At 40.7% G+C, this 13,505-nt stretch overlaps 2 protein-coding genes across 3 annotated transcripts; both read left to right on the top strand.

Annotated features, from left to right (window-relative positions):
• The first annotated feature begins 4,651 nt into the window (after positions 1-4,651).
• Positions 4,652-7,162, top strand: LOC308378341 (H-2 class II histocompatibility antigen, I-E alpha chain-like). Of its 2 annotated transcripts, none has more exons than XM_080855214.1 (4): positions 4,652-4,746; positions 5,248-5,460; positions 6,168-6,452; positions 6,715-7,162. In XM_080855214.1, the coding sequence occupies exons 1-4, from the start codon at positions 4,689-4,691 to the stop codon at positions 6,834-6,836; spliced, it is 678 nt and encodes a 225-aa protein (XP_080711340.1). In that variant the 5' UTR covers positions 4,652-4,688; the 3' UTR covers positions 6,837-7,162. The 2 variants fall into 2 exon arrangements, with proteins under 2 accessions (XP_080711340.1, XP_080711339.1); XM_080855213.1 differs by having other exon boundaries at positions 4,661-4,746; positions 5,212-5,460.
• Positions 7,163-10,119: 2,957 nt separating this feature from the next.
• On the top strand, positions 10,120-13,158 carry LOC308378339 (H-2 class II histocompatibility antigen, E-S beta chain-like; the record flags this gene model as incomplete). Its single annotated transcript, XM_080855211.1, has 5 exons — positions 10,120-10,180; positions 10,403-10,684; positions 11,130-11,411; positions 12,062-12,200; positions 12,489-13,158. 4 exons carry the CDS (start codon positions 10,120-10,122, stop codon positions 12,184-12,186), a joined length of 750 nt encoding a protein of 249 aa, XP_080711337.1. The 3' UTR covers positions 12,187-12,200; positions 12,489-13,158.
• Between the last annotated feature and the right edge of the window lie 347 nt (positions 13,159-13,505).

Here is a 13,505-nt window from a genome sequence, read left to right as displayed (position 1 = left end):
TACGCTATGCATGTTCAATGGCCAATGCTATCCTAGCTACTTCAGCCAAGAAAGATACATCGTTGTTGATTGCGTGTTTCTACAGAGATCCTCGGATTTAAATAATTATAAAATATCCCTAGTCAGACGATTCACCCTCATCAGTTGCGTTTGTCCTCTGAAAAAAGCTTTTAAGGCTAGTCTGCTTGGCCATGTTAGATCCTTCTCAGATCGCATGCAATGCGCGTCTCATTCACCAGGTGAGGCGACTCGCATCGTGCCCTACTCCTCTTATTGAATACCGGAACTTAGCTCTCGGGCTCATGGTGACAAGATATATAATATAACAAACTCACTGAGGACTTTGAAACCATTACGTGAATCTGAGGTAACCGGCTGAATTAGAGTAGTGTCCTTTACCTGAAAAGTTTTTATTTTTATTTGAATAGTTACAGCACATAATGTCGTTTATGGTAATTTGAATAGTTACAGCACATCATGTCGTTATGGTAATTTGAATAGTTACAGCACATCATGTCGTTGTGGTAATTTGAATAGTTACAGCACATCATGTCGTTATGATAATTTGAATAGTTACAGCACATCATGTCGTTGTGGTAATTTGAATGGTTACAGAACATCATGTCGTTATGGTAATTTGAATAGTTACAGCACATCATGTCGTTGTGGTAATTTGAATGGTTACAGCACATCATGTCGTTGTGGTAATTTTAGCAGAGAGCGAGTGAGACAGGCCCTTGCTCTCAAAAACCCAGTTTGAATCAGCTTCCTTAATCTTCTGATCCGATGACCAGATTGCTCTGGTGAGACATGGGTTTGGCATCTTGCCGTCTCTGGAGTTTTCCACAACACCAGGCCAAACTGGTCTAGCTGGAAAGATCTGTTGTTGTCTCTTGGCAGAGTCTGCCAGTCTAAATGCCATTGCAAGATTTCACCTTTGATTTCAGCATTTAACACTCATGAGACAGATCAGCCTGAGGGAACATAGCAGGCCCTAAAGGGACTTTGCGCTCATCATAGGAGCATATTGCCCCCCAATTTACATGCTGAGGGTAACACTTAGGAGTGTAAACTTTGCTTGTGTGCAATAAAGCGTGGGTCATGGACATCATGATAAGAATATCACTGTGGGATCGATGTTGACTTTGTCAAGGAAGGATACAAGAGTAAGAGTTACAACACCATAATAACTGAACCCTTTGGGTTCCTGAAACACCCTTTGGGGATAACGTATAGATGCTGTTTGATGCAGAGGTAGTGAATGATTCAGCTAAAAGCCCATAGAAAATAAGAATAGAGTACCCAAAAACAGATAACAAACAGCATCTGAGAACAGTATGGTTATAAGTCTAGAGTTGAAAATGTCTTCAGTCAATTTCATCAGGAAAATGGTTCCAGAGCTTAGCAGCATAGCAGCTAAAAGCTGTCAATTAGGTACAAAGCCATTGTAAATGTATGTAGCTATAGGCCAACTAAAGCCATACATGAAACACTCAGATATGTGTGGACATGTACACATACACCTACACATACAGGAAGTAGCTGCATATATGGCAGGAAGACTCCTGGCCAGACCTCCATATCCACCAATGTACCCTTTCAAACACGAATACAAACACGTTCAAATGTGATTTCTACCTGGCAACAGGTGATGGCCTTGGTACAGGGCCTGTGATTGGTGCATTAAGTGGAATCAGTGGGGATTTTCCAGGGTGGTTGAACTTGAGTAGCTGCTTCTCTTTGTTATGACTGTGTGGTGGAGGTGGGATGGGAACTCAGCACTGTGACTCTCAGTTCAGCTTCATCAGGGAATATAACAAAGTGGTGACGCCAGTATCAGAGACCTGAGAATGCATCTGTCACGAAGATAAATAAATAACAACAAGGAAATTGGCTGTCACGTTGGAAGGCGTTGGGACCATCGCAAATGTAAAACTTGACTTTGGCACCCTCTCAGACAGACATTCACATAAGGAAGAAGATGCTTAACCACTAAGAGGTCTATAAACGTTACAAGATTGTTTCCCCCGGTTCTTGTCAAATCTATGGCATCAGCATTTTGCACTTTTTGAGCAGGTCCTGTGAAAACATCCAGCCAGTAAAATCTGTATATTGTGTGTGTCCTTATAAACCACCTCAAAGGTGTGTGTCTCTATGCCAAATAAAGCTTGGAATGTGAGAAGATGAAGCCTCTGACTTCTGCATAACACTCTGAGTTATGGTGTCAGAATCTCCTGCTATCAGTTAAACTCATACAGTTCACAAGCAATGCACTGATGGTCGTGTATCGAGATTATACAAAATAATTATACAATATAATTATACACCGGAAAAGATGTTTGTTAATCTTCTTGCACTATTGTTTGGAGACCTCCCACACGGGACCGATCAGTGGCCTTTCACTGTCACATGCAGGTCCTCACACTGGGCAACCTAACCTGACCCACATAACAACTGCCCAACCTAAACAGGTGGACACAACAACTGGCTGGGCTGCATGTTGTACCTGGGGTCAGTAAAGACCCTCCTTCACAGTATAACTGGCTGGGCTGCATGTTGTACCTGGGGTCAGTAAAGACCCTCCTTCACAGTATAACTGGCTGGGCTGCATGTTGTACCTGGGGTCAGTAAAGGCCCTCCTTCACAGTATAACTGGCTGGGCTGCATGTTGTACCTGGGGTCAGTAAAGGCCCTCCTTCACAGTATAACTGGCTGGGCTGCATGTTGTACCTGGGGTCAGTAAAGGCCCTCCTTCACAGTATAACATGCGCTGCCTTCTTGTTCTTCGACCCTCACACATAGTAGATCCTTAGGCAGGTACCATCACTACAGTACTGTGAAGAGGAGGAGGAGGAGTCTAAAGAGTGTTGGGGACTTTTCCGTGGCCTGATTTTCTCTGCTCCGGTGTCAGAGGCACTGGTCTGCCTGCTGAGGAGAGATTAAGATTCATTCCTCCGTCTGTTCTTGGTCCAGTCACCTATCTGCTGTGGTCAGTCATTGTAGTTCATCATGAGTCTGGCTTCAGTATGTATGAGGCACAATCCTAGATACGTCTCTCTGTAAGAGTCTGTGCACTGATGTCCAAGTGGGGCCAGGAGTCAGAAAAGGCTGGGACCCACAGCCCTAATGACTAATGACTGCTATGGGGACCTTTACCTAGACACCAGTGCTGTTCATTGATGCTTAAGCTCATATCCCTTTGAGGCAAATTATTGTGTATTTATTAATATTGTTATTAAAGTGTTTGCTTGCTGATTCATAATGTTGGCAATTACCCACATCATGCTCATGCACCATACAAATGAAACGTCACCATTTTCTTGGTTTACAGAGTTCCAATACAGTCTGTTTTCCTGTGCAGTCACACACATGTCCCTGTGCTCCCCAGTGTGATTTGTAATTATGTCTCAGTCTGAGCTTCTGCCTATTAATAAGGAAGGAAAGCTTGTATTGTGAATGAAGTTGGTGATTAAATGGTTAAAATGTCCCATGTTTCAGTCTGGAGGAGCTGGCTCTGCCAGTGTGAAGCAGAGAAGTGAGTTTTCTGATGTGACTCTCAAGACGTACCATTTCAAGAGCAGGTTTGATATTTAACTGCAAATCAGACCTTGACACTGCAGCAAGGATATTTCCCTCAATATCAAACTGAATTTGGTAATGATATACATTTGGTAATAAGCAACAGGTATCCTGATAGTCCTAAAAATGCAGTCTGTGTGTATGTCCAAGGTTGACCTCTGTGTTAAAATGGACAGGGCTGTTTCTATGCGTTTCTGATGCTCTCCTGATAGAACACAGTGGGAACAAGAATGGGAGCATTCAGAGAATGCAAACCTCCGCCTTGTGACCTTGACCTTTGACCTTGACATCTGAAAATCTAATCAGTTTTTGCCATCATATTAACCAATCTCCCCACAAAGTTTGATGGAAATCGGTCCATGCGTTTCTGCGTAATCCTGCTGACAAACAGACAAACAAACAAACATACATGGGCGAAAACATAACCTCCTTGGCGGAGGTAATGACACTGATACCACGGGAGAGCACAGACTGATCAAATATATACCTTGTCAGTGCTTAGAGTCTCTTGGTTGAATTGCATACTAAATAAATAACTAAAATGATATGAAGAAACATGTTTGTTCAAAATGATACTGATATCATACTAATATCATATTTATAAAAATTAAAAAAATGTATTTATTTATCTATTTATTTATTTATATATCATCCTGCAATTGAACAGTGAGCTGTCATAATCATAATAGATGAGACATTTAATCAGATTAACTGCTTCCTGATTGGAAACATTCATTCTGATTGTAGTTTTGGAGTACGGCACCATTATATCTCTTCCCTTTGCTTTGGTCTCAGAATGTAACCTCAGTGATCATTTGATCAAATCAAAACAGTGGGTGGTTTCATAATAATAAGTTAATGAACACAAATTTGAAGTAAGTGACATATATTGGTCATTAACTCACTAAAGACTTGACATAAGTCCTACAATGAAATTTGACAGGAGTGTTCTGCCGGACACAGATGATGCACTGAGGAACCTGATTATCTGATTGGTTGCCGGGTGAGTGCTTCTCAGTTGAGTTTCTCTGTAGTGTGAGAGAGTTTGTCTTCCCTGTGCTCTCACTCTCTGTTCAACACTGAGACCCCTTCGGTTCCTGCCTCCAAAGATGACTTTAACGTGGATTTTACTGCTCCTTACTGGGACTATCTGCACAGAGACTAAGAGTGAGTAAACTGCCTCTTTTTAGTTAACTGGGGTTTTCACAATGAGAATGCTTAGGAAAGAAAACACTTGTGAATTATATACTATGAGCAAAAAGTTCAACACTGCATAGAAAATGTAGCGGCATGGGTCGTTCACTTATAATCTATGTCACACTGTTAGTGCCTCTCCATCCATTTCAAATGTATTTGAAATGTTCAAATTAAATGTGAGATTAAAATCCTGTATGACTACAGTTCACCATGGATTGAACTCCAGTATATGATGGTGATAGGAGTGGGGAATATCACAGTGTGTACGCTGAGGATAGACTGCAAAATATCACAACAAGATAATGTATTAATTAGTCTTAATAAACATCCTTGATGATTTCAGGCTTAGTGAAGAGCTACTGAGATAAAATGAAAGAATATGTATCATACCTCTATGATACAGTGTCCCTATCACTGTTTTGTTGTGTGTTCCAGTTGTACATGTGGATATTGCTCTGACTGGGTGCACAGACTCAGATGGAGAGCATATGTATGGACTGGATGGGGAAGAGATGGGTCACACAGACTTCACCAAGGGCAAATTCTTTATGACACTGCCTAAGTTTGCTGATCAGTTTACATATGGGGAAGGCACATATGAGCTGGCAGTTGCACAACAGCAAGTCTGCAAACAGAACTTGCAAACAGCCATAGAAGCATACAAAAGTCCAGCAGTAGCAGAAGGTGAGTCTAAATAACGTCACTGATTTAATTTTCTTCAGCCAATTTGAATCACTGGTCATGTACTAATATATATGATACATTTAAGGAAAATTCTGTTTGATGACATCTGCCTATACAGTCTGCCTATCGAAGAATGCACTACAACTGCACTGAATAATGTTTTTCATGAGGAAAATCACCTCATGAAAAAAAATGTTCAGTGCAGTTGTAGTGCATTCTTCGATAGGCAGACTGTCATTGAGATAGTTTTGGGACACTAAAGCCAAACTTAAACAAATGACCAAGTAGGCCTAACATGAACATTATTATTATTTTACAAATGGCTGCAGTAAATTAGTTTACAATTTTGTTAACAGACACTTTATAGGCGTTATAGACATCCAGCATTAGTAAGGTGTACATGTTATCAGTATTGATGAGCTCCCTAGAACACACTCTCTCTCTGGGACACCCCACTTTCACTCTCTCACTCTCTATGACAACCCTCTCTCACTCCTCTTACTACTGCAGTAATAGCTGAGTGTCTCACTGCATACAAAAGTACTGAAAGACAGCTAAGCCTTGTCTCTCCCACACTGTATGTTTGTCTTATGTACACAGTGTGTGTGAGTGTCATTGGTCACTGATGATAAATCAGTGAGTGTTTGTTGCACAGTAATGTCTTCCTGTCAGGGGGACACCACTTCACTCCTTTATGTCGTCCCCAGCCCCCCCCATGAGCTCCATCTACCCCAGAAATGAGGTGAAGGTGGGCACTGCCAACACTCTCATCTGTCTCATCACTGGGTTCTACCCTCCTCGAATCACTGTGCAGTGGACCAAGAACAACAAGAACGAGACCCAGGGAGTGAGCACTAGTCAGCTCCGTCCAAACCTACAAGACGGCTCCTATGACCAGTTCTCCACCCTGAAGTTCACCCCTCAGGAGGGGGACATGTACACCTGCACTGTGGAGCACTCGGCACTGGAGGGGCCTATGACAAGAGAGTTTGGTAAAACATTACATCATTTTGTTTCAGCACATGATGTGTTAAAAAGTGAAACCATTTGCCCTGGGTAAACTATATGCCCTAAGGCATTGTGAATTACTGAGATAAAAGAAGATGCAGCTGATCTTAATTATGTGTATGAATGTATATATGTGTATGTGTGTGTGTGTGTGTGTGTGCGTGTGTGTGTGTGTGTGTGTGTGTGTGTGTGTGTGTGTGTGTGTGTGTTTGTGTGTGTGTGTGTGTGCATCTCTGACTTCCTCAGATGTTGAAGTGCCAGAGCCCAGTCTTGGTCCCTCAGTGTTCTGTGGAGTGGGTCTGACTCTGGGACTGCTGGGAGTGGCTACCGGAACATTCTTCCTCGTCAAGGGAAACCAGTGCAACTGAAAATGCATTCTAATGTGCCTTTCAATTCATTCCCATCAGATCACAGGCATGCAGATTGCATACAGTTTCTGACAATCTCTGTTTCACATGTTATTATTCTATATTATTCAACTCCCCTTCTGTAAATCAGTGTGTCAATGTTTGCTGTGGAAGCTCAGTTACTGCAGTCTGCGTAAAACATAATTCATAGCTTGTAGATACACACTTAACATATGATTTTCCCTGGCAAGTAAGATTCAATATTGATTTGGGTTGGAGATTTAATTAAGTCACTAAAAGCAAAACTGTATGAGCAGCTGCATGAGACACATTCGTTCATCAGTGAATTGATTTTAATGTATGAATTTAGATTAACTTTGCTAGATATTTCATGTAATCAAATACAAAATAAAAAAGTTAGAAAATCAAATGATTGGTTTTATGGATTTATTTTTGACATCAAAATGTGCAGTCATCTGTAATATGTGTTCAATAACAGGACCAAGATGTTAGCAATGGTAAAATTACAAAGGGAAACACAATATTCGGAACTGTATTGACTTCAAACTATACAAACTATCAACTATATTGATATATATATATTCATTTGATCTGATTTCCCATCAATAACTACAAACGATTGTAGTGTGCAGCAAGTAAGAGTGCTGGTATCAAGTACACTGCCAATAAAATACACCTGGTTTTGCAAAAATAATAACAAGAACTGAAGAGTATTAGACCATGACTGCTGGGATGTGGGAGGTATAATGAGAGTGCACTCTGAGCCAGCACCTTTATAAAAGCAGGCTGGAGCTAAAACATGACAGCCAGTGTCACAGAGACGCAACAGCAAGGGCTGTTCTCTAAAAAAAGACAAAAAATAAATGATTAAATTGATGATTACACAGAAATGCTTTTCTAAGCCTAGGCTTCATGCATCACTGCACTGGGCCAGTGGTTGTGCATTTGAATGGCTGTTGAGCTCAAATATCAACAACATTTCACCAGGATCAAAGACAGCACCTTTAAATGAACCTCTAAAAATCTCTAAAAAATCTAAATCTGAACCTCACCTTGTCCACATCAAAGGTGAGTTTGAGGAAGCCTTCCAGTGGTGGTCACACTGTCATGCAGATGTGCAGTGCAGATGACAACTGCCCATGATTGATCCATGTTGGACAGAGAGGTGACATGATATCTGAAACAAACCATCGGCCTCACATTGGCTTTGAAAGGAAGAAAATTATATTTTCACTGTGTTTCTGTCACCCATATACATTATTATTATAATCCAATCCAATCCACTTTATTTATATAGCACAGATTAAACAAACACATGGGTTTCCAAAGTGCCGCACACAGAAAAAGAGATAAATTAAGTATAAAATAAGTAAAACACATGACCCACCCAACACTTCTACATCACATCAACACGCCATCTAGTGTCCAAAGGCCAAATCAAAAAGGTGCGTTTTTACCAAGGTTTTAAAAAGACACAGGGATGTAGTTTGTCTAATATAGAGTGGCAAAGTGTTCCACAATTTTGGGGCTGCTACCGCAAAGGAACGTTCTCCTCTGTGTTTTTGCCTGGTACGGGGTGTGGCCAAAAACAGCTCGTCAGCTGACCTAAGAGAACGGCTAGGAGTGTAGGGTTTTAGCAGCTCTGAGAGGTATGGTGGGGCAAGGCCATTTAAGGCTTTAAACGCAAATAAAAGTATTTTAAAATGAATCCTAAAACGTACAGGTAGCCAGTGCAATTAAGCCAGAATAGGTGTAATGTGGTCGTACTTTCTAGTGTTAGTCAAGAGACGAGCTGCGGCATTTTGAACTAATTGGAGGCGGGCAATGGAGGCCTTGTCAAGCTAAGAAGGCACCGGATGCCTAAAAGAGCCCGGGTGACGTAATGTTGATTCTTGAGTGACAGTTTCTATGCCAACGTTAGCATTACGTAAGCCGGTCACCGCGTACACCGCATCTATATTGCTAATAGCAATTCCTCCTTTTGTGCGACAATATTAAGCGACTAAAAAGTAGCTGATGGCTTTCGAACAACTCTTGAGACTCTCTGACTGATAGCCAAAAAGTGTCGGGGTACAAAGTGTCCGTTTAGGCACAATATTAAGCGACTAAAAAGTTTTAGCTACACCTGCCTGATGGTATTCTGTAAGTTAGCAATGTCCGCTAGCATATCAAAGCTAGCAATCCCCCGTTATTCTTTAGTAAAATGTTGTGCAAACAATGCCCTGTTTTGTTCAAATGTTACTGTGGGTGCCGTCAGATATGTCTAAAAATCACAACACATTAAGGAGTGTCTTAATTTAAGCACAACAACAGATGAATAGCTTCAAGCTAACAAGACACTAGCACGAGCTAGCTAGCTGATGGAATGTGCTTACTTTGATACATACATTTGATTTATATAAACTAGCGAATCAACAACTTTCCTACCAAAGTCAAACATCAAGTACATGGTTGTTTTGGTTGGTTTATTGTAGGTCAAATACAAGCAAGCCGGTCTCAGGTAGCGAAGTTCAATGCAATATGCTCTGAAGTAAATCGCGTTATGAGCGATAAAGACCCGGGTGACGTATTGGCGTTGGCATAGCAACTGTCACTCAAGAGTCGTTCGAAAGTCAACATTACATCACCCGGGCTCTTTTAGGCATCCGGTGCCTTTTTAGCTTGACAGCCTCACTAATCCCCATGTAAAGTGCATTACAGTAGTCCAGCCGGGTGGTCACAAACGCATGGATTACTGTTTCAAAATGCTGTCTCTGAAGCATTGGTTTTATTTTTGCCAGCTGCCTTAGCTGGAAGAAGCTGGACTTCACCACAGCTTTTACCTGGGTGTCAAATTTGAGGTCAGTGTCCACCTTAACCCCCAGGTTATAATAATACATCACATTTATATAGCGCTTTTCAAAGTTCACAGACACTTAAATTAAATTAAAGTTGTGCATTACATGTTTCTTCACCCACCAAGTACTGTCTAAATAAGATCTAGTCAGCATAAAATCACTGTTACATTATGATGAATAATTACTTAATTAATGAAGCTTGAAAGGGCACAATGTAAATATGTCTTTTGTCTAGAATGAAAGGCTGATATGGTTTACCCCCTCCTCCTCCCCAAAACACACACACTCTTTGTATGGCAAGTTTTCATCCCATTCAAACTAAGTCTGCAACAGTAACAGATGACGAGGTCCATCCTCTAAACACCTATTGGTCCATTCTGATAAGTGCCTCTCTCATTACTCTACTTCTTGTGTCTCTTCCTCATAGCTACTCAGACGGCAACAGAATGTCCTCTTTACAATACTTTGCTTCTGGGGTGATTTTTGTCTCTACACTTTTAGGAGTGGGTGAGTTTAATGCACTTCCTTCACACATTTGATTGATTGCACATAGCCTCAGAGAATCCCTAGTCCATTAAAGCATTATTTTGTCCATGTCAAAAATAGTAATAATGTTGTCATAGTACTGGAAGATATTCAATTCTGTGTTGTAGGCATAGACCTAGCACATGGAAGATGCCTTCATTTTAACGTGCGTATAAATGTTAAAGATGTTTTTTTTTTCTGCAGGTGGTTTTAATGGCTATTCCTACAGCATGATTCAGCACTGCCATTTCAACCCAAAGAATTTGAGTGATGTGGAGTTCATTAATTCCCACTGGTTTAACAAGGTTGAATACCTACAGTTCAACAGCACTGTGGGGAAGTGGGTGGGATACACTGCGTTTGGAGTGTATAATGCAGAGAACTTTAACAAAGACAAAGGGATTCTGGCAAACTGGCAGGCCCAGAGGGACAGATACTGCAAACCCAATGTTCAGAATGAGTTCAATAACATACTGACAAAGAAAGGTGAGCATGGGTAAAGGGGAAAACTGGAGCCTGTGAATCGGTCCTCAGTAATGATGCCTGTCAGGTCTGGGTGAACATTTCTACACAAAGTCAGTTTGTTTCACTTGTGGGAAGTGAGAAGCTTGAATTGATTTAAAATGTTTATTAAATCCTTTCACTTAAAGTAGCCTATTATCACAAAAACTGTCAAGGACTAATTCTGGATCATGTAGGTGATCATGACTTTAAAAACTGAAACATTTTAGAAAACATGTAATGAAATCATGATTTGTGAGCGCTTATAATTCAATAAGCTTAAGTAGACTTATTTTAGCTGATTAGGTATTCTTCTTTTTATTTTATTTTATTTTATCTATCAGATGATTTTGAAATGTCACAATACTAAATATAATTATTTCCCTTCCTCTGTGTAAATATTAATTATGTAGATAACTATATCTTACAGCTGAGCCAGAGGTGATACTGACTATGGGGAAGGCCTCCACTGGTGGCCATCCTGCTATGCTGGTGTGCAGCGCGTACGACTTCTACCCAAAGATGATCCGCGTGACCTGGTACAGAGATGGCCAGGAGGTGAAGGGTGATGTGATTTCTAGCGAGGAGCTGGCGGATGGAGACTGGTACTACCAGATCCACTCCCACCTGGAGTTCACCCCCAAAGCTGGAGAGAAGATCTCCTGTGTGGTGGAGCACGCCAGCCTGGCGGAGCCCAGGGAGTTTGTCTGGGGTGAGGAATGGCTTGCAGTTATGTCTGGTTCAGCGCACATCTGTGTCCTCATGTCATATCTGCTGTAGTTAATTCCATAAATGTGCATTAAAGTTGAGACACAGAGGCGATGCCCAATAGGATGCATGCAGTCGCACACTAGATGACCTTTGGACCTGTAGTTACTGGACACTACCCTTTGGACCTGTAGTTACTGGACACTAGATGACCTTTGACCTGTAGTTACTGGACACTAACCTTTGGACCTGTAGTTACTGCACACTAGATGACCTTTGACCTGTAGTTACTGCACACTAGATGACCTTTGACCTGTAGTTACTGGACACTAACCTTTGACCTGTAGTTACTGGACACTAGATGACCTTTGACCTGTAGTTACTGCACACTAGATGACCTTTGACCTGTAGTTACTGGACACTAACCTTTGACCTGTAGTTACTGGACACTAGATGACCTTTGACCTGTAGTTACTGCACACTTTTCATGGTATCGCTCAGGTAACACTGCTGAGCTTTAAACTGCTTCCACAGGGCCAAGATGTATATCGGTACCAGTGTCTTTATGTTCAGATACTGATTACAAATGTTAAATGTGTATAAATGTGTGAATGCATGACCTCACAAATCATGTGTGACGTGATGTTTTCACAGACTCCTCCATGCCTGAGCCTGAGAGGAATAAGATTGCCATTGGAGCTGCAGCACTGGTGCTGGGCTTAATCGTCACTGCTGCTGGGTTCATCTACTACAAGACAAAGTCCAGAGCAGTGCTGTAGTGGTGAAATTAGAGGTGGGTAAACTATGAATTTTGAGATCAGACAGTCCTCGACCCGATGAAACACGGCGCGAAGCAACGCAACACAAAGCGTCGCAACTCTGTTAGGCTGACCTGGCTATATTCCATTATGTTGTCAGTTAAAGTCATATTAAATCAATGACAGTAAATAGATGTGTTTGGAGTTTGTAGGTGATAAAATGTCAAGAAAACAGTTAATGTATCACTGTATGGAATGGATTCTCAATATGCCTATACATCAAGAAAACTTTATTTAATCCTTTGAGTGTTATATTCTTACAGGTCTGTCACAGCACGCTGAACTGACATTCAATCAATACATCTATCAAGAAATCAATCATGAATATCAAGGATGGTTATGATCAGGATGGCTCTCTGTTTTTCCCTGTCATTTTTTTTCGTAACTTGCATTAGAAATGTGGATTACATATACCCATGAATCTTAAACCAAAATATAGTTGTTATTAAGTTTTGTTTGTTTTATTTGCAGAGGAAGGGTAAACAATGCTTTGATATTAATTTCCTACCATGTTTGTCCTGTATCAAAAACTGGTGATAACTGAAATAACATAGACATTTACTTAAACTAATTTCTCCTACAGCCTTTGTGATTGAAGAGTTTATAGAATGACTAGTTTCACTTGTGTGGCTTTGGCTCCCTCTGCTGGAACGTCTCAGTGCTTGCAGTTAAAGAATTCACATCAGAGGTTTTCTGTAGATTCTGAACAACAAGCCTCTACAATTCTAGCCATATATACTGTTTTAAGACTAAGGTAAATGAGCTAGGCTTGTAATGCAAACAGATCTGGCAACCTTTTATTGTTCTATATCAGGGTTTTCTGTAGATTTTGTTGATGACGTTTTGTCACTTCTGTCAATAATTTGTTTCAGTCAGCTGTAATCAATCACAATATGAAAACTTTCTTTCTCACAATAAAGTTTGAAAAAAAAACCTGTCTATTTATCTAACTCTCTCTCTCTCTGTATGTTTGTACGTGGTTTATCATGAATGTTGAAGAATTTTTGAAGCAATTTTTTGTAATCTATTTCAAAACTGGCTCAAGCATATTACAGTTTTGTAGTTTTATTTGTTTTCCACTATCCATATCTTAAAGAGACTGACTTCATGACTTTAAACCATGAATAACCGCGGTTTATTGAGTTTACTGTTTTGAAGCCAGTAACAGTCATCATACCATAAGTGCAGTGACGAAGCACTAGAACATACTCTGGATTCAGCGGTGCAGGACTGAACAACAAGCCTCTACAATTCTAGTCATATATACGGTTTTAAGACCC

This window comes from Sprattus sprattus, assembly GCF_963457725.1.
Source record: "Sprattus sprattus genome assembly, chromosome: 17".
NCBI classification, from domain to species: Eukaryota; Metazoa; Chordata; class Actinopteri; order Clupeiformes; family Clupeidae; genus Sprattus; species Sprattus sprattus.
This window is presented reverse-complemented; position numbering and strand designations above follow the sequence as displayed.

What these genes read in the sequence shown, in the direction of transcription:
- LOC308378341 (XM_080855213.1), top strand. Translation starts at nt 4,689, where the DNA reads ATGACTTTAACGTGGATTTTACTGCTCCTTACTGGGACTATCTGCACA. An exon ending in TATCTGCACAGAGACTAAGA is followed by an intron (nt 4,747 to 5,211) that starts GTGAGTAAACTG and finishes TGTGTGTTCCAG; the next exon opens with TTGTACATGTGGATATTGCT. An exon ending in AAGTCCAGCAGTAGCAGAAG is followed by an intron (nt 5,461 to 6,167) that starts GTGAGTCTAAAT and finishes TGTCGTCCCCAG; the next exon opens with CCCCCCCCATGAGCTCCATC.